The 20874-nt window shown below is 36.7% G+C and overlaps 1 protein-coding gene and 1 long non-coding RNA gene across 2 annotated transcripts in view; one reads left to right on the forward strand and one right to left on the reverse strand.

Annotated features, from left to right (window-relative positions):
• Nucleotides 1-20394, reverse strand: part of insrb (insulin receptor b) — a 76499-nt gene extending 56105 nt beyond the window's left edge. The window contains exon 1 of the mRNA XM_082137732.1: nucleotides 19186-20394. Within this exon, the coding sequence (XP_081993858.1) occupies nucleotides 19186-19264 (79 nt within the window). The 5' untranslated portion in view covers nucleotides 19265-20394. The remainder of the gene's footprint in view (nucleotides 1-19185) is intronic.
• LOC309475070 lies at nucleotides 3965-6959 on the forward strand. Its single transcript, XR_014197498.1, has 2 exons — nucleotides 3965-5436; nucleotides 5492-6959. It is a non-coding gene; the product is annotated as an uncharacterized lncRNA (long non-coding RNA).
• Nucleotides 20395-20874: the final 480 nt, after the last annotated feature.

Consider the following 20874-nt stretch of genomic DNA (forward strand, 5'->3'; position numbering starts at 1 on the left):
TGAAATTCAAGCACTTTTCAAGGGCTTTCAAGTGCTTCACACTTTATCCAGCCCTTTAAAGCTCTAAATAATATGATCAAATTTAAATGTTATTTTTAATGTGATGACAAAAAAACAAACATTTGTTCATCCTTCATAGATTGTCCCCATCTGTAAAACTTAAAATTTCAAAATGTAGAAAAACTAACACTTGCTTGCAAACTTGTTTAAAAGAGTACCATATTTTTTTTTAAATCTAGTTTTTTTCTAGGTAACTGATGTTAATAAAAGTTCATTTTATCTTCATCTTAAAGGTGCTGTATGTAACACTTTCACTCTACTAAAACATAAAAATACCATATTATGATTGCATTGAGGAAAGTTCACATACTCGTTTCTCTGAAAAACACTTCTACAGCCAGTTATTTTACTTTGAAATGTGCGTTTCTAGGCTGGAATGTTGTTATTGTTTTGGTCTGTGATACTACACGTTGCCAATTTGGCCATTTTAATTTTGCATAAATTGCGCTCGTTCCTGTTGCGCGTGCTCAAACTGGCAACCAGTGTGAGCGCCGTCCAGTCAGAAGAGCAGGTGGCGGGAGAAACAACAATCTCTGATATTTTGAATTGAACTGCAGTACCCATTTCGACCACTAGTTGTCACTTACATACTGCACCTTTAACTCAAGCTCAATGCTTTACTGTCAAATGTGCATTTCCAAGAAATAAACATAATATTATTAATAACTGCACTTAATTAATGCAAAACAATTTATCAAAATACCTTTATGATTAAAAATCCCAATAAAGCGCTAACAAATCAAGTGCTGCAGGGTTCCAGACTGCGACCATTTTTTGAGAATTTGCGAGTTAAAATTTTATGTGGTCGCATTTGTGCGAGTGCATGGTCATGTACTACTCCGTTAAATTCACACATGCGCAACAGAACGCCGTTGTATCAGCAGCTGCTGCAGTCCGTAACTTATGTTCAAAATGAACGAGTACATCATGAATCCATTTTCCAAACCGTGTTTTTGACTTATCCTGAATCACTACGGTACGCCTATAATAAGTGTTTATATTCGGACTATTTTATCCCGGGGTCGGCTCGGCTGCGGAGTTGCCCAGTGCCTGCGTGACTCGCCATAGACATTAACGGAGAGAAGTAGCTCCGGCTACAATGTTACTTTTTTAATCGTTTTTTTGAGAGTTTTTTTATTTGATAGTTAAAAGATTAAAACATTTTGCTAACATGAGGTCTTGTGTCACTGTCAGTCTTTTTACATCAGTGCAAAACTAGGGTATGCAGATTATAAGACCACTATTCATCAGCATGCATTGATTAATCCCATGGCATATAGCAAAAAAAAGAAGAAAAAAAAAGGTGCGACCAAATCATATGCTGGTGCGACCAACTGAGAAAGTTGGTAGCACCAGTGCAACCAGTGGAAAAGTTAGTCTGGAGCCCTGTGCTGGCACCACCATGTGTAGAACTCAACTTAGTGCTGCTCTCATACCCCTTTTCCACCAAGGCAGAACTGGTGCTGGTTCGGAGCCAGAGCCTAGTTTCAAATCGGTTCTTTGTTTTTCCACCGCCAAAGCACCAGCTCCGAACCAGTAAAAGTGGTTCTTAAGTAGCACCAAATCATTGCAGGGTCTAGAACGGAGCCAAGAAAGAACCGCTTGCGTCAGGGGCTGGGGGCGGGGTTACCGTGGCCAACAAGACTGAAGAGAAACTTGTGACCGCCATTTTTAAATAGCAGCTAGTCGAGCTAATAGCAGCTCGATTATAATATCCGTCTATGTAAGTTACGGCAAGATGCACGAACGCGTTGGATTCGCCGTGTTTGGATGCCGATTTATTTTCGCAAACCCATGAGCATCCATAGTAACGCAACGTCTATTATTGTTGATGCCTTGTTCGAGATGCATCGGAGCAGCGTGGACCGATCAGAGCTGCGGGAGTGTTTGGAGATCATAAGACTCCTTGTGCTTTTTGATCGCTTTCGCAGTGCTTTGATTTCATGTGCTGATCGTTCTGCGAGAAGCCGATGCATCTCGAACAAGTCTGGTGTGTTTGTGTTTGGCGCTGCCGGACTAGCGTTGCTGGGCAACATGATACGTATGCAGTGACGTAAGATATAGCTCTGTTGTGGCTCTCTGGCCGGTGGAAACGCAAACCGGTTCTAAGTAAGCTCGTCAGTCGAACCAACTCCGAACTGGCAATAGCTCTAGCTCTGAACCAGCACCCGGTTCTTGTTGGTGGAAAAGGGGTATCAAATGTTAGTCTGGAGCCCTGGAAGCGCTTAGATCTGAATGAGGACAAGGTTACATTTTATTGTGTTGGTCAACATTTCCAAGGTCGGCTGTAAACAGATATGGAGCTTGTTTGTGTAATAGCATGAGACCTCGTGCGCTTGTCTGTTCACACACTTTCCAAACTTCCCCTTTTCTTGTTCGCTAAACAACTTAAACTGCTCTTCATCCACATGGAGAGAGGGAAGCATCCTGCCTCAGCCTGACTGAAAGCGGACACCTAGCCGTCATTTAGGACCCTGATTTATAGGTATCACCGGAGTGACGTCAGGTTTTAAGTTGCTCCCTGTTTACGCCATGCTCTGGGAATGAACAGGGGGACTTTTTAGATGTCGAAAAGAAGCTGCAGCTGGTCTGGTAATGCTTACTGGGTAATGTGCGACGAAATAATGACAAACTCCATTTAAGCGATGAAACAGATGGAGCTAATCGACAACAACTCCGAACAGCAAAACAGTTGAGCAAAACTTAATTGCTGTCGTAAATGAAATATAAGATGTGCAGTATACAGGTCAACTGCTAAAATACTTCAACTACAGTACAGTCATAGAAAGCAAGCAACAACTAGTGCATGAATATCTAGAAAGATCTACAGATAAACAACAGGCAGCGTTGAGGTGGCAATCCGGCTTCTGAAACACAACGCTGGAGCTTATCATGAAACCCATCAACCAGGGCGCAGACAACTGTGAAAGTAACAGCTTTGCGTTCAAACGCACGCAGACGAGTTGCACAGCATCTAAACAGCACCTGACTGCAGCTATGAGGGTCAACCGGCGCTGCCGAACTGCAGAAAATAGACCAGGCGACCTTTTTTTAAACAATGATGTTTGAGAGGTCGTGCTACAGTTGGGAATATATTCACAAAATAGCACAGACTCAAATGCCTTACTGGTTTTATGAAATTCTTACTGCACGATTAAAACATTAAGGACACAAATACTGCAAACAAAAACAAAAAAAACTAAAATAAAAACTAAATAAATAAAATAGAAAACTTATTTGAGAAAATCTGAAACTAAAAATAACTAAAATTGCCCACAAATGAACCAGAATTTTTGGTAATAGGTGTATATGGTACAGTATATAATAGAACTTTTAAAAAATACCAGCATTAAACATAAAAACGCCACTTGTCGTGTTAAACGCATGACGTAACAGTTTTTGCATTAACTTTGGCAACCCTAAAATAATAAAACAAGAGCAACAAGCTAACAAAAAAATTTATAAATCCAGAATTAGCTAAACTAATTTAAATAGATTTAAATATAAATAAAATAATTTAAAACAAAATATTAATCATAATAATATACTAACACTATTCCGAAGAAATAGTACCCGACCATTGCAACGACTATAAAACGAGTGATCCATATTTGTGTATTTTAGCAGTACTTTGGATTGTTGTATTGACCATTAGCAGGGTTATTATAGCTATCCATACTAGAACTAAAGCATAAATAAAATTAATTTGTTGCTTAAAATAAAAAAAATATTTCAGCTATAGCCAGTACAGTGTATTAACTTCATAAACTAAAACAACGAGCGAAAAAAAAGTAAGAATAAAACATATTTCTTTTTAAAAAAAACATAAAAAAAATAATTCACTGCTTGAAAAAAAACCCCCCAGCTATAACCAGTACACTACACTACCTTTATGTACTAAAATAAACAAAATAAAAAAATAAAAGGGTATATAGAGATTTAAAAAAATAATAATAATACTAAAAATGTAAGTAAAATGAAAACAGGAAATGTAAAAATAAAACTCATTTAAAATATAAATAAAAACTATGAACTATCTTAATGACACTAAAATAACACTGGCCAATCGGTATCCAGGAACTGTTTTAAAACTGCACATCTGAAGTATGATTCATTCTGCGAAGCTTTTTTTGGTTGAATCAGGTCATCTTTCCAAAATCTTCTCAATAGATCTGGGCCAACTACAAACAGCTTCCGAGACACTAGAGCAGGGCCGTTTGTGAGTTTACATAAGGGCCGAGGGCCACACCAGAGACGAGGGGCCCATCGAAGGGGAACTGCAGGTTAAAAACATTTTTTTTTTTTTTTTTGTCGGCACACATCAGGCCGAATAAAAGGGGGACACTTAAGCTGTAACATGAGCCTCGCTATCCATGACGTAAGGCGAGCAGGACGGTTAGCGATCACACGCATGAATAGATGTGCCAATAGCCTCTTATGTGAACACAAACACACACCCAGACAATGCCACTGGAAATGTGACTTCCATAACAGGGCTGGAAATGAGGCTCGGGGGAGGAATCTTGCAAGGCAATCGAGAGGCTTCAACCTTCAACACCCACTCGAGGATTCAATTTCACACTCAAAGTGAGCAGCAAAACCTTTGCACTTTGGCTTTATTCAACAAGAAAATGTAGTAGTCATGGATAAATGTGACGATCGCAATACACAAGCTCTCAGTAATGACCATCAATGCCTTAGCTACAATATCCCACTGTTTACATAATGAGATGCTTCCTTATTTTTAGCATCACATTCCCAATAGAGAATTTAATATGCTTCTAGCAATAGTGACTAGCGCTTGGAAATTGGAGCATGATTGCTTTTACACCACATGTCAGGAAGATCATGGACGCTCAGAGAAGCCATTGCTTCAGCTAATGCATTGCATCTTCACTTCGAAAGTAAAAAGCGAGCGCACATTCAAAAGCGATTTCAGTAAAAGTAAGGAGTGGGTCGCAGAACCGTTTAGAGTGGGTCGTGGAGCGTGCAGTCAAAGAAACAACAGTAAACATAATTCTATGTTTTTCTGATGCGAGACTTTTATTATGAAAGACGTGAGTGAAAGCTGTTGATTCTTCTGTCAGACGCATTTTAAGTAAAGTTTGCCTGAGGAAAACGTGTTGTCCTGATTCAGTGTGTGCGGTCAGCTGAGCTGTTGTCAGGCTATATGCCAGTGTCATTATTCTAACGTTATTTTCGTAACTTGTAACAAAATAAAAGTCTCTCACCTCAGAAATACGAACTTTACTGTCCTGTCAGATGTTATACTGTGCTCATAGTGCGCACTCTTCAATTGCATGTGCAAATGCTGAGGCACACACTGTATATCACTTCAATATTTATAAGCCGCGATGGATATTACGAGCATGCAATGTCGTAGTACCAATAAATTACACAACTGCTTTGTCGTGTGTTAGCATGCATGCAGGCATGTTTATTCAATTCATTAAGAGTATCATGTTAGTATTGTGTATTAACTCCAAAATGTACTTTATTTTCACCATGTAATTTTGTATATTTTTAAATAACTGATAGCGCATACCAACTTAATAACTTTATTGCATTAACAAAAACTATTTTGGGGACTGCTATTTAATAGCCGTACCTTATACTGTTTATTCATCAGTTTATTCAGATCATTTTAGCTATAAAGCTTAACTTTATAGCAAAGAAATGTTTCGTTTCACTTCATTTTAAGGTGACGCAGTTATATTGTACTTACTAAAATAAGTACAGAGTAATATTAATTAACTACATGTACTTACTGTAGAGTTACATTTACTGTAGGGTTAAGGTTTGGTTTAGTGTTAGTTACTTGTAATTATGAATAATCTCCTGTTATACATGTACATGTAGTAACGTGTAACTACGTCACTTTAAAATAAAGTGTTACCAATTTTTGGGGGATTAACAATAGGATAGATGGTGTCTTGAAAATGCGGGGGGAAAAAATCCTAAACAGGTTTAATTTTCTAGCAAAATATAATAATTACTTATATAATATAATAATATATTAATATTACAAATTTCTTTTTTGGGGTGAAATTTGAGACCTATTTCTCGAGATTCACGCATTAAGACAAAATGAAGCAACAGCTTTAAAAGAGGTGCTGAGGTTCTGCTTCCCACAATGCAATGCTTCTATTTCCAAACATTGTTTAGTTTACATAAGCTATTTCAGAGAATGGTCTGTTAGTTTGTGCAAAACTCTGACTGACTAATCTCTCTGAATTACACAACAAATTAAAAACCAATTAAATTCCCAATTTCCAACAAAATAGCAAAACGTCCACTAAAATAGCAAAAAGGTGTTCCGAGAACATCATAATTTTCTGCATCATGCAATCATGTCCCAAGTAGGAGCAATGGAACGAATGGCTTTTATTTAGGCTAGCTTTTGGCCAGCAGAAAATGCTTTTAGCCTAAACAGGAAAAAATCAGTCTAGGCCTAAAAAGCCAAAGAATTTATCTGTCAGGAAGCCAAGTTGCACATGACAAACAAGAACGTGGATTCTGTTCAAAATGCAATTTGTAGCAACATGCTTTTTTGAGCAAAATTTATTGTGAAACAGTGAGTGCATCAAATATCAATAGCTGTGGGGTAATTACGCTCTCTCTGAAAGGCTTCTGCCCCCATTAACGCTGAAGAGACACTAGAACACATTTCCTAGTGCTTCTAAAAGCAGCTACGAGGCCCTCGGGTCATCAGGGACGCGGCTTCCGACAGCAGAGGTATGTTCCTCATTGCACACTGCCCCAAAACCAGATGGGATCTGGCATCTTGACTATTTGGCTATTTCTTTCAAATCCAGAAGAGGAAGCCACGTTTCTAACACGCCTTGGAAGAGCAATAGTTTAGGCGAACAACGGTTCAATGAGGTCTAGATCTAGGATTTTACATTTCTCAGAGAATTTTTAACAGTCAACCAGTTAGGCCAGAAACATATTTTACGAATGAACACGAATTCAAGTTTGCAACCGATTGTTCGATTGTACATAGTTCTTGCATTACTGAGGTGCTAACAAAAATAATAAACATGCTCGAGATTTCCTTCAAATTGTAGCTTCGCCCATTGCCATTAAAAAGGAAAAAAAGTTAATGACAATTTACACAATAGCAACCCTTGTGCCTAAGAACGCAACACAAGCATGCACATTTTAAAACAGAAATATAAATATCTGCGTATTTTTACATTACAGTGTCTGCACACTAAACCCTTGTCATGAAGCTGCATGCAAGCCGTTGCCTTTACCAATAAAATGTATGAAAATTACAGTCAGACTCCAAATATTTAGGCCGGTCTGTGAAATCAAGCTAGCCTAGCTTAAAATATTATCATTCAGATAACTTATAGCCCTATGATTTCTGTGATAAAGCAAATGCGGATGGAATTGCGGAATCCAGTCATTAAAATAGAATTTACAATGTAACGGAACATTAGTGAAATTTGGCAAATTTTGGATGAATAAATCAAAAGTAGGGCAGTACCCATTACTGATCATCTAAATCATAAATTCATCATTTCTGAATTTTTTTAAAACTTTTCATAGGGCCCTATTAATGTAACAATTTCAACAAATTTTCAGATTGTTTTCAGTTTTCAGAATTCGATTGATTTGACATGCTTTTTGATTATTAAAATGTAATTATTCCATTAAAACGGAATAGAACAGAAAGACTAAAACAGAAAAAAGACTTAAAACTAATTTTATAGAGCCCTAAACTAATTATTTGTGTTAAACTTTTAATAAATTGATGTTTAACTGCAGAAGTTCCATGGTTTCAATTAATCAGACATTTATTGCTTTTGACGGCTAAAATAAAATGTAGCTTAAAACAGAATCCAGAAAAACTGATTCATTAAAATTACAAGGGAAAAATAAAATGGATTTTATAGGGTATTATTAACCGTTATTGTCATCATGCTAAATGTCGCGTCTTTCGTAGCAAATCCACCCCTTTCAACATCAAATTTTAGATTTTTTTTTTTTGTCAGACTAACTGATCACCTAGAATGATTGTGTTTTGTGCCATTTTGTTATACTTCGTCGTGTCATGATTTAACAGACAAGTGTGTTTTAAAAAAAAAACCCGATGTTTGCTTTACCTTTTGCAGTAATGCATGTTAATTCCTTATGACGACAAATGCTACCGAACATGCTTGAAGACTTGTGCGTGGCGACACAACGTGGTGTGTGTAGTTGGGAGGAGAGTATAAAGGATTATTACAATGTTTTTCTACGTCAAACACTAAGCTCCTCACCGCCATGCCATGTGAAACTCACAATCTCATCAGCATTTGCTGCTAACGTCGCGTGTTGATTTCTTCCACAGCATCTTGAGAGCGGGATGCAGCTAAGGAAGAAAAGCTGCATAGAACCAAGGAGACAAAAGCCAATATTGATCACTTCAGAGTGCTGATGGGCGCTGCGTGTTTTGGGTGAGACTGTGCGAGATGAATATGGCCATTGCAGTGCGCCCCTCCCCTGCCGTCTCTGGAATCAGTCCACACAGTTACCGCAGGGAGAGGAGCGGCCGAGCGTCTGCAGCGAGAGACAGGTCAATTTAATGGGCTGTTTGTCTGTTCTGGAGACCACCGGCTCAGACTGACTGCTGCTGGGTAAGCCCACGTCTACCCAGAAACCCACAGACCCTGTCAGACTCTATGGCTCATCATGAAGCAGTTTTGGGTGGTGTGTGATCATTATGGGTAAAGCAAGGACTCGGATTTAAAAACAGATTTAAATGTTTAAACAGAAAAGCATTCAATAAAAACCAAACTGGACATAATAGGAAAGTATCAAACAGACCAGAACAGAACCGAACTGAACAGAAATGGAAAAAAAATATTTAACCAAACCTAAATCAAGCAGAACCAAACAAAACAGAATCTAACATAACCAGAAGGAACCAAACAGAACATAATAGACTAAGATAAAAAATAAACGAAAGAACAGAGGAGAACCGAAAAGAACGGAATCCAACGGACAAACAAAACCAGAGCTGAAAAGCTCAGAAGAACCAAAGAGAACAAACACAAAAAGAACGGGCTAGCAACAAATAGAAATCAATCAAAACTAAAATGGACCCAAATTGAACCTAACTGAATAGAATCAGGTAGAACAGAATTGAACCATAAAGAATTTGGATTATTTTCAAAGAAACTAATAGAACAGAAGCAGAAAGAACCAAATAGAATTGAATGGATTAAAATGAAATAAAGAAAGTAAAGAACAGAGGAGAACTGAAAAGAACAGAATCCAAGACACAAACAAATGGAGAATGAACATAATAAAATAGAAGAGCAATCACCAAATAGAAATCAATGAAAAACAAATAGAACCAAATGTAACCATACTAAATAGAATAACGTAGAACTGTAAAGAAACTAATAAACTGAATAGAACAGAGTCCAAAAGATACAGAAACAGAAAGAACCAAAAAGAACAGAATAGAGTAAAAGAAAAAGAAAAAAACTGAATCCAACTGACACAAACAGAACTGAAATTAACCAAACTGAACCAAACAGAACAAAATTCAACAAACACAAAAATAACTGGCTAGCACCAAATAGAAATCAATCAAAAACAATTAGAACCAAATAAAACACAGCTGAATAGAATCAGATAGAACCAAATAGAACCATTAAGTATTTGGATTATTGTCAAATAAACTAACAGAATAGAATCCAAAAGGTACCGAAAGAACAAAATAGAACTGAATAGATTAAAATAAAAAGAAACTAAAGAACAGAGAAGAACTGAAAAGAACAGAATCCAATAGACACAAACAAATCCAGACTAAACATAAAATCGAAGAGAACAGAACAAAATTCAACAAACACAAAAAGAACTAGCAAGCACCAAATAGAAATCAATAAAAAACAAATAGAACCAAATGGAACCCGACTGAATAGTATCAGTTAGAACCATATAGTAGTTGGATTCATTTGAAAGAAACTAATAGAACATAATCTAAAAGATACCAAAAGAGAAAAAAAAGAACCGAATAGAGTAAAATAAAAAATGAACGAACAATGAATACAAATAGAACTGGCTATAGAAGAACCAAATACAAATCAATCAAAAACAAATCAGAACCTAATTGAATACAATCACGCAGAAACCAATAGAGCAGAAGGTGTTTTGATTATTTTCAAGGATTCTATTGGAACCAAAAAGAACAGAAAAGAAACTATATCAAGTAGAAACAAACAGAATCAAATCGAGCAGAATCAAACAGAAACAACCAAATAAACTGAAACGTTTAAATCCTGCACAATCCTTAAGCACGAACCTCTCCACTACAAACATTTGATTCCATAGCATAGAGATGCCCCTTCATAAACAATGTCCAATATTCAAGCCTTTATGAATATTTCTGAACATGTACCTGCAGCATTAGACGGCAATGAAATATCAATTCATTACACCGAGTCAAGCAGCCCAACTAATATTTCCACTATTTGTTTTTCCGTTAGACTTCCCTGGACACTAAACAGTTTTCTAAAATATTTTCAAACACACGTGAGCATGTTGGTTTTTCCATTCTGGATATCCTTAACCCAAGCAAGGTGGGACACGTACAGAACCTGCAGACTCGGAGCAACCCACAAATCACTCACTGTCGGCTCAATGGACCTAACAGACCCAAAAACCAACATTTCATAGAATTCATATTCGGATTTATTCGACAACACAGCAGCAGCATTTGCTACACAATAAAAGCCCAATTCGTGTAACACCTCAGCGATACAATATGAATAAATGGATAGTTTTGGTGTTTCTGCAGTGACGCCATCCTCCAAGCATCCCGCCATCTACGTGAGCCTGTTCAAATATCTCACGGGCAGTTGGGCACTTGAAGGACGACTCAAAGTTTTGGGCTTTAAAACAAGACGTTACACAGCACATGAAAAGGGAGAAAGGAACTAACCAAAGCAAACAAATAAAGCTTGGCGAGTGTACTTTACTTCATTAACAATAGATACACTGTTTCCTTTGCCACTGTAGTAAACCACGGTTAATTTCTTGCCCTGGTCAGCTGCCAAGTGCAGTATGAGCCGTCGCCTCGGAGCTTGGCTCGCTGTTTGGACACATTTCTGAAGTTTTCCTCTCACGTTGAAGCATCTGACACAAAGACAGACTAAAAAAACGTGTCAAAATGTGTCTGTCTAAATGATGCATTATGGCTGCGAACAAGAGATGAATGGTTGGATGCAAAGCTATAAAAGCCTCCAAAAACAAAATGTGTGCATCACATCTGACTGGATTAACTAATTTAGTTGTTTTTGAGATGTCGTTGCAAAATATACATATATTTTAATGAGCTGTTACATTAACATTTTTCAAGAAAGCACCATTTCAGTTTTTATATTTCAAAATGTCATGTTTAATTCAATGTGTTACTCGCCGTTTCTACGCAATTGTTCGTGAAATTTACTAGTAATTTTACTAGCAAAAATTTGTTTCTACAGCAACTTTTTTCAGCGCAGATATTTCCAACACATTGTTTTAAAATAAAAATGTTCCTAAGTTTTATCATTACTTTAAATAAAATAATATTTTTAATATTAATAATTAAAAAGTACAGTATTAAAAAGTATATATAATTTTTTTTTTACATTTTAACTTTAAATGAGCATTTGACGGCGGAAAAGGTCATCTAAACGTAAAAAGAGAGGAAATTACCATGCACATTGCACAATTAAAAATCCAATATTGATCAAAACCAATAAATTAAGAAAATCCAATATGGTATTTTGCAAACTTACAATTCCATGTTTACTTTAAAACTGTAGTCTCCCTTTTTCTCAATTGAAAATAGGCCAAAACTTGTAGCGTAACGCTACATCTGAGCTTGAGCAATCAAGTTTTCCCTACCAAACATTAGTTATGCATAACTGGATTGGACGAAAACAAGCAGGCGATAAAGGTGAATGGGTTTGTGAGTGTTCACACTTACAAACTGTGCAGGGCCGGATTATTATAGACAGGCATTGTTTCTGTGTGTTATCCAGACTGGACGGCAGCAAATACGTGTTGTATGAGGGGAAAAACAAAACCGTGGATGACAGTGAACTCCCTCACCTCCCCTTAAATGAGAAAAACTCTGGGACGACGTGCCGTCTGACAGCAGCGCTCGGGCACACAAACTCACAAAGACAACCGTGCTTTTGGCCTCGGGTTGGGAACGTGGCCCAGCGACGGGAATGTTCACTTTTGTAACGTGGTCTACGGCATTGGCGGCAGAGAAATGAATATATACAGCTAAAAATAAACCACATAACCTCTGATTTTTCTCATCACACACCTCTACAAAGATTAAAGGAGGTGGAGCAATCCAACATTAAGGCTCTAAACTCAATCCAGTTAAAGGAGTAAAGACCTACGCTGCCACACGAGATTACGAGAACAACAAAGACTTGGAAGGCCTCCTGCTAGAGTATGATCTAATTCTTCATCTTCAGCTGTGTCTCCTAATGCGGTCAGGCTCAAGGCAATGAGATTTCAAGCTGAGAACAGAGCAAAGCGTAATACGACAGTTCATTTAATGTAAAGTTACTTGACAGGATCTGAGTTTGACTCTTCTGAAGAAGCCTTTAAACATTCAAAGTCTAGATCAAACCCAAAAAAGAAAAAAAAAAACTGAATCAAACAAAACACTCAATTAGTATTCACTCCTAAACCACTTGCTAAATGTCTCCGAAACCTGAGATGTTATTGTTTCATTTTGACTTCAATTGCAACCCTTTTTTCCGGAAAAAAAAACTTCACAAGTTTTCCAAAAAGACAAAACCTTTGTCTTTAAGAATAACATGCAGCAATGAATTTTTCACAATAAGACAAAAAACATTTAAGAAAGTAATAAAGGATCAGTTTTGAATTCACGTCGACTTAAGTAAAAAAATGTATATTAAGCCCACATTAAGCAAACTAAATATTATAAACACTTGCTTTGTTTCACTTACAACTGAGGTTATAATATTAGCAACATTGCTAATTATGTTGAACTGAGAAATGTACAGTCTAAAAACTAGTGATGCAGCGATATACATTTTTTAGCCGAAACAAAAGTCTCACCATTAAATCCATGTCCCAAGTACACAATTATGATGTTCTCATTATAATTTTATGTAGACTATGACAGCCAAACTTTTTTGAAGTGATTCTTATATTTCAAGCAATTCAAAACCATCCTGGTGAACAGTGTGCATCTGAAGTGTCTCAGCTGAAGGAAATAATCCATTATTTATCGGCTTTAATATATCAGCCAAATTTTCTTTTCAGTCCGATAACATTAAAAATAAACATATCGGGCGATACCGATATGGTGGCCGATATATCGTGCATCCCTTCTAAAAACTATTGGCAACACTTTAGTTTAGGGTCTAATTCTCACTATTAACTAGTTGCTTATTAGCATCCATATTACTATGATATTGGCTGTTTATTAGTACTTATAAAGCACATTAATGCCTTATTCTGCATGACCATATTCTAAATCCCTTAATCCTACCCAATACCTAAACTTAATAACTAACTTACTAACTATTAATAAGAGTTTGAGTAAAAAGTCATAAATAATAGTTAGTTAATAGTGAGAATTGGACCCTAAACTAAAGTGTTTTTAATTAAACTTTTAATTAAAATAACTTATAGACTGCAAAATCATTCAAGTGCGACAATATATTTCATAATTCATACATAAAATGTAGGGTTTCTTGCATCTTCTCTTTGAAATGAAAACATGGAGATTAAAGTTTGTTTTCATGCATTGCTTCAGAATCTTTTCCCCCTCAACTATCTGATAATATTTACTTGCAGTGAGAAGGGAGAGAAAAAAAACTAATTTAATTTACCGCAAAGTAAAACAAATTAATGTCACCCCCTTAACCTTGTTGAAAGGTTTATTGGCAGAATAAAGATGAGTATCGCTCATATTTACGGCTCTGTAATTGAGGGAATAGCCACACACATCGAGATATGCAGCTCAGAAGAAAAAGGAGCTTGTCTTCACTCATTAAATGATTTTATACAATACTTCCTCTAAAAACAGCCCTAGCAGTGCTAACCACTGAAGAAAAACAACATCATTCAAAATTACATTTAGTTTCAATATATTTAACCCACTTATAATTCAGCTACTGTATTTCAACATAGTTATGACCACTTGAAAGTTAAAAGGGTGTAATGCCGGTACACAAAACTGATGGTTCGGTAATCGGTTTATCGGTACGTACCTCGGTACCTCGTCACGGTTCGGTACAGGTTCGCTACAGCAGGAGGGAGAAGAAAACTAAATATAAAATTGCTTCTTTTTTTTTATTAAACAGTGGTAATTCTTTAAATGAATTCAATTCTAATGAAAAGTTAGAGGATAAACAAAAATGTCTCTGCTAATGCTGTAAACTATATAGGGAGCCCTTACTTGTACATTATAATATTAAAGGTTAACAACAGAGCCCAAACTATTAACCCAAATTCAGTTGCTATTTATTTTTTAGATATAATAATCAACACTGTTTGAATGCAAACCTCAAAACTGCACATACGGCAGTTTTTGCATTAACTTCTAAATCTAATTATAAAATTCTCTCTTTACTCCAATATAATAAAAAATTGACACAGTGGCCGTAATTTTCATGACAGATTTATTTAAACATATGCATTAAATAATCAAGACATCACTAACTGGTTAAGTGAAATATAATGAATATATAGGCTAATATAGTGCATATATTTAGTGAAAGAGTTCTCCAGCGAAATAACAAACTGTGGACATTGAATAACTGAGGTAAATGTAATGCTAAGTGGGATATTGTTTAAAAGCTGTTCTATTGACGTCTTTCCGCCGTTAAAACACTAATTGAGCGATTGCACGAGATATGATACGTTTCTGTAGGTTGTAGTGTATCTTTCAGTCTCAATATACCTTCAGTCAGACGTTTATTCATATTTATTCTGCCACTGGTATTGAGGAGGAAGAGATTATCGCGTTTGCTCGCGCTTCACGCGCTGCCGTTTGAACTGAGGCGTCTATACTGTCACGCCATATCAAAGAGCGTCAAAACGGCATTTTTATTTTCATTTTGTGATAAAATGGACAGAATTTGAAAGATGACACATTTTATCGAAAGTAAAAAAACGTGGAGCTTATTGCAATTATTGGTGGTTAAGCGTCAACGCTGTATTAGTCGTGTAGACATAAAGATCATGTACCAAACATTCGCAGGACGAATACTTGTACAGTTACAAATGAAAAAATTGTTTTGTGACACAAGGTGAGGTCAACCTCAACACCAGTCACAGTTGCTAGGTGACAAAAACAATCATCCGTAGGCTAGATCGTCCCATTTAACAACATTCGATCCGAACCTCACGGCCTTCGAAGGATGCATCCTCTGAATTGGGACACAGCTTATGTCTATAATTTTATTAAGCCTGCGTTTATCAAATACAAACATCTTAGTCAAACTAGATATAGTCTTCTTAGCTAATTGCTTTGTTGCACAGTTGATGAAATTGAGGTTATAAAATTAACATATTGCTGTTGCCGCCATTTTATAAAAGCAATAAGCCACTCAAGTGTAGAGATAGTGCGCCAACATTTAGCGCAACTGCGCCTCGGGCGACCCGAGCTCGATTCCCAGCTTGAGGCCTTTTGCCGATTCCGTTCCCCACGCTTTCCTGTCAAAATCTCTTCTGTCTTCTATCTAATAAAGGCACAAAAAGTGTAGAGATTGGCCTCAAAGCTAATCGACATGGAATTTAAAAAAAGCCTCAAAACTTCCATTTTGATTTCACCCTTGCATCGGGATCTGATTAATAATTAAGTCAAAAGAACCCCATTTAAGGCATATGACAGTCCTCAAAATACATGTAGCCCATCAGGTAGCGTAACAGAGCTGCCAAGATTCTCTAAACCCCACAAATGCTGGAGACAAGCTGTCTTTCCACCCTCTCATATGTGCTGAAAGGGCCCCAACTCAACGCTTACTGATCCCTGCATTACTAGCATGGTTTGACAGAGACATTATGGCATGAGATCATTGACAGATAAAGCCGGATGGATACAAACAGCAACCGGCTCATCAGATCAGATTTTTCAGGCATGTTGTAAGAGGCATCGACCTCATTTGTGGCCCACAACAACCCAACATGGAGAACTGTGTCAATAAAAGAAACAAGCCGCCTTGAATCTTTAGTCAATGAATATTGAGTAGAGGCGTGACTACGTTAACAAGTCAACAGGTCAGTCGAATACGTCAATGTGGAAATTACTGCCCCTGCAAGGTGGAATAAGGGCATGTTGCTCCGTTCACGCCCTAGAACATCTTGACATGGTAAAGCGAGGATACCGAATTAAAACCAAAGTGTCCGTAACAAGATCACAAACAGAAATGAGTGTAACATGAGTGGCTTAAAACGGTCTAATCTAGAACACCTTCTACTTCTTTGATTGCTCACCATCATAAAACTTAATGAGAAAAGTTATATAATCAGTATAAAAAAATGTCACTGCTTATGTTAATTCTAAAAAATAAACAAATTAAATATATATATATATATATATATGTATGTATGTATGTATGCATGCATGTATGCATATATATATGATTAAGTGTTGCTTTACAAGGTAAAACAGCAATTGTGCTTTCTAGGAAAGAAACAGTGCAAAGCAACAGTCGCAGTTTCTTTCGTAAAATGTTTTGCAAAATAAATAAATACAATTGCGGTTTATCTTCTGTTAAAAAATTGCCAAGCACCAGTTTTTTTTAAAGAAAAACAGAAATATTGGTACATTATTTCTATATTATGTGATTTAAGAAATATACAATATACATTTAAAATACGTTTTTTTAATACAAACATTTTAATTATTTTATTTTATGCATGCATACATTTTATGCATGCATTTAAAGTTTCAAAGTTTGTCCTTGTACGTGAATGTATGAAAAATCAGTTTTGAAGTAACAACCTCGAGAAAATGGCCACACACCAATGAACCTGCGAGAAAAGCATGGGAAAATGCTCCGATTTCCTGGGAAAAGCCCACCCTGGAGATTCGGAGAGCTGAACATAGAGCTCACATGCTACATGGCAAATGTTCAGATACATGACCTGGAAGACAAGAGGTCAGCAGGCACCAGACGCCGAAATGAGTCCCGAAACCCTCAACGGCAAGAGCACCTACAGGGTGGGCCACTTCAAAGACATTCCACACGCTTGGAATTCTGGGAGACATACCAAGGCAAACTGCAGAGTGTCAGAAGATCCCAAACAGGTCCATGGAGTTAGAGGCCAACGGTAATGTTAAAACTATTCCCAACGTATTCTAACATCTTAATATTCGAGAGATCAACCGTAGATGTTTTCTAATAGAGTAACAATACCTGGACAGTTCAGTTTAAAAGATTGGCTCAGATTTGGAACCACATGGAAAATGGTTTTAAATAGACCAAAAATTCCCAATTTTCCCAAGTTACTTTACCTGAAAAACAAACAGATTGCATAAAGGTTTATCAAGTTTCTGATAGAAAATTAATGCCACCTGCAAACACCTCATGTTTTCCCAATCCACGGTTCAAATGGATCGCTGGGATGCAACAGTTACCTATAATAGGGAAGATCCAATCATTTCCAGACCATTATTTATAACATCATGTTACTATTGCAGGCATCAGTCAAGCACTTTCTTGAGACGGCAGCTCTAAAAAAACATTACCAGGCGACGATTCTAAGTGTGCCCATAAAAGTGCCTATCCTAAATTTAAATTGATGTTCAGAAATGGAAAAGCTGAAGGCGTTTAGATATAGAAGCTGTATATTTCACAGCAATACAGGATCTCACTAAACGTGTGCTGAAGCTTCTCCATTGAACACATGAATGAAAAATATTGTGTATATAAAAATGCAATTTAGCACAAACCTGATAACGCCTTATTGTAACTTTTATATGTATTTGTAGCCTACATACAGTACCGGTCAAAAGTTTGGAAACATTACCATTTTTAATGCTTTTGAAAGAGGGTTCTTATGCTCGTCAAGCCTGCATTTATTTGTGAAATATTACAATTTAAAATAATGATTTTCTATTTGAATATACTTTAAAATATTATTTATTTCAGTGATGAAAAGCTGAATTTTCATCAGCCATTACTGCAGTCTTCAGTGTCACATGATCCTTTAGAAATCATTCTAATATGCTTATTTATTATCAATGTTGGAAACATTTGTGTGTGTGGTAGTCAATGGCTAATATACTAGCACTATATATAATGTATGACTTGATAAATGTACCACTGGTCATAGCATGATTGGTTAATGACAATACAATAAACAAGAACTTGTATGAATAAATAATTTTCATTTCAATACATATTGATTCAAATATATACAAACCACAGTTCGGTTAATTATGATTTCACGATTGTTTGAGAGTTACACCCACACAACGCTTAAAATATCTTCCAATACAATATCGTGCACGCAAACATTCTTTTACTTCTCATCTGGGAATTATTAATTGATATCACACAGAAGACGAGCACACATCTCTGGCAATATAGATAGAAAGAAAACCAATGTAGGCTAATCCTGCACTTATGGGATCTGGGAATCTTCTTAAGGCCTCAACTTGTTTACAACACGCTTCCAAATCGAACGTGAAGAACGTGCGTGTTTGTCTCGGTGACTGGAATCCAAGCGTGCGCGTTCTCGCGAATCCCGCCGAGTCCAGTCACGAGCGCTAATCTGGCCTTCGGGCTGACGCACAGAACGCCAGGCCTAAGGAACAGCCCATTTTGAGAGGAAGCAGGGGAACCATGTATGAAAACAAACGTTTAACAACCAAAACAATAAGATTTCATTCTACAAATGACCTAAATTGTACCTTTAAAAAATATATGACTCATAAAATGGCTTATAAAAAGCCATTTTTTTAACACAAAAGGTAATTTAAAAACAAACAAATACGTGCAATATCCCTCTCCAACACGTCGGAGCAGCCCGAAGTCTACATGAGTGAATTCCACAAGTCCCCTCAGTTGTAAACTAATAGTACACACATAGCGGAATAACATATCTACATTTTGTGAATTAAAGCGTGTTATTACTCACTTTCTCCATGTAGCGATCCGCAGAGGCACACGATGTAGGCGAAAGTGACCAAAACAACCACAGATGTGTCCAGCCGCATTATGTCTCGCGACACGTTTTAGTTTTCTTGGAAAATTAAATCCACCTCTGGCGTGTTCAAAAAAAAACAACAACAAAATAAAATAAAACAAAACGTTAATTAGCTTATATCCAGGCTAATAAAGTCTAAATCCCAGCGACAACTTAAATGAGACCCCCCAAGAAGGGGACCCAGGGGTCCACCGTGCCTCAGTTAAAAATAATGTTCAATTTAAATAGTTGTTGCCTACGCAGCACGGGTTAAATTACCATTAAATAACATGATCTTGCTCTCTAGTGAAAAATAAATAATCAAAAATCATTTTGAACTATTTTTCGGATGCATGTCTGCTTTCAGTAGATCAAGCATGAAAAACGTCCATGCATTTCTTCCATGGAATCAATCCCACACTTCTAGGAATGAGGTACCCTTAAGGGTTCAGTACATTGCAACTTTTTCATATCCCTGTTTTAGTTTGCAAATTCCTGTAAAATAGTATGGTTGCCTTGAAAAAAGAGAAAAAAAATCCTGTTCACAGAAAAGCTTGCAGATGTTTCCCAATAGTCAAAATTTCCAATAATTTGACAGATTTTAATGTATCTGAGGGCAGAGGCAAAATAAAGGCGTTATTCCACAGGTCGTTTCGTGTATTGCCAAATGTTCTTATCAGAGAAATGTCTCAAATCTCCTCATCCCTTTATACACATGCATAAACCAAAAAGCCTTTTTTTTTCTTTCTTTCTTTTTTTTTTGCTATTCCGCTGTCAGATAAGACACCTGTGGATAAAATTAAATATCCACACACGTTTGTGTATATTCGAAGCGTTGAGATCCAAAAAAAAAAATTTGATATTCCCCTAAAGCCTTTGCTTCTAGCACAATGCTCCCGAAGTGTGTGAGCGTACGCGCGTCACGGCCGCGTTGCGTTTTAATCTTCCACGTTTAAACAGACCAGCGTCCAACGCGTGTCCAGACTGCCCACAAAATCACTCAATTCCGTCCACAAGACCCCAGCGTGCGGTTTAGATGAACTCATTGGCGTGGGAATGGGCTGAAAGTGGGTAAAAACTTCTCTCGTGTTGTCGGCGGTATGGTTTTCCCCCTCTCGTCTCTCCCTGTGTACCTCCACCAGTAAACAAGTACTGCCAGTCAGCTGGGGTAGAGCAGCGGCGACGCCCAAAACACGGAGCGGAGCGGAGCGCAGCGGATCGTGACTGCTGGAATGGAGTCTGTTACACACCCACATAAAGAGAAAGCAAGAGTCATGAATTAAATAGATTGGCGCTTTTCCATGTATATAAAGCTTAAGACTGAGAATTGTGGTGCTTGAAATCTGAATCCATGAAGTATTTTACACGTACAAATTGATTAATTTATTGGAAAAAAATATATATAATAATTTTTATTATATAAATGAAATTAATTAAAATATAGTTGTGTATATATGTATTTTATTTTAGATTCTATATTATTTTATATTATTATTTGATTTATCAATCAAAATATATGTATTAAATGTTAGTTGACAAATAATTATAAAAATTAAACAAAAAATAGGGCAGAGGGTATACAATATAATATAATTATTGCTCTCAAATTGATGAATCATCTAACATAAAAGTTTGTAAATA

This window comes from Leuciscus leuciscus (genome assembly GCF_965113295.1).
Source record: "Leuciscus leuciscus genome assembly, chromosome: 15".
Lineage (NCBI taxonomy): Eukaryota > Metazoa > Chordata > Actinopteri > Cypriniformes > Leuciscidae > Leuciscus > Leuciscus leuciscus.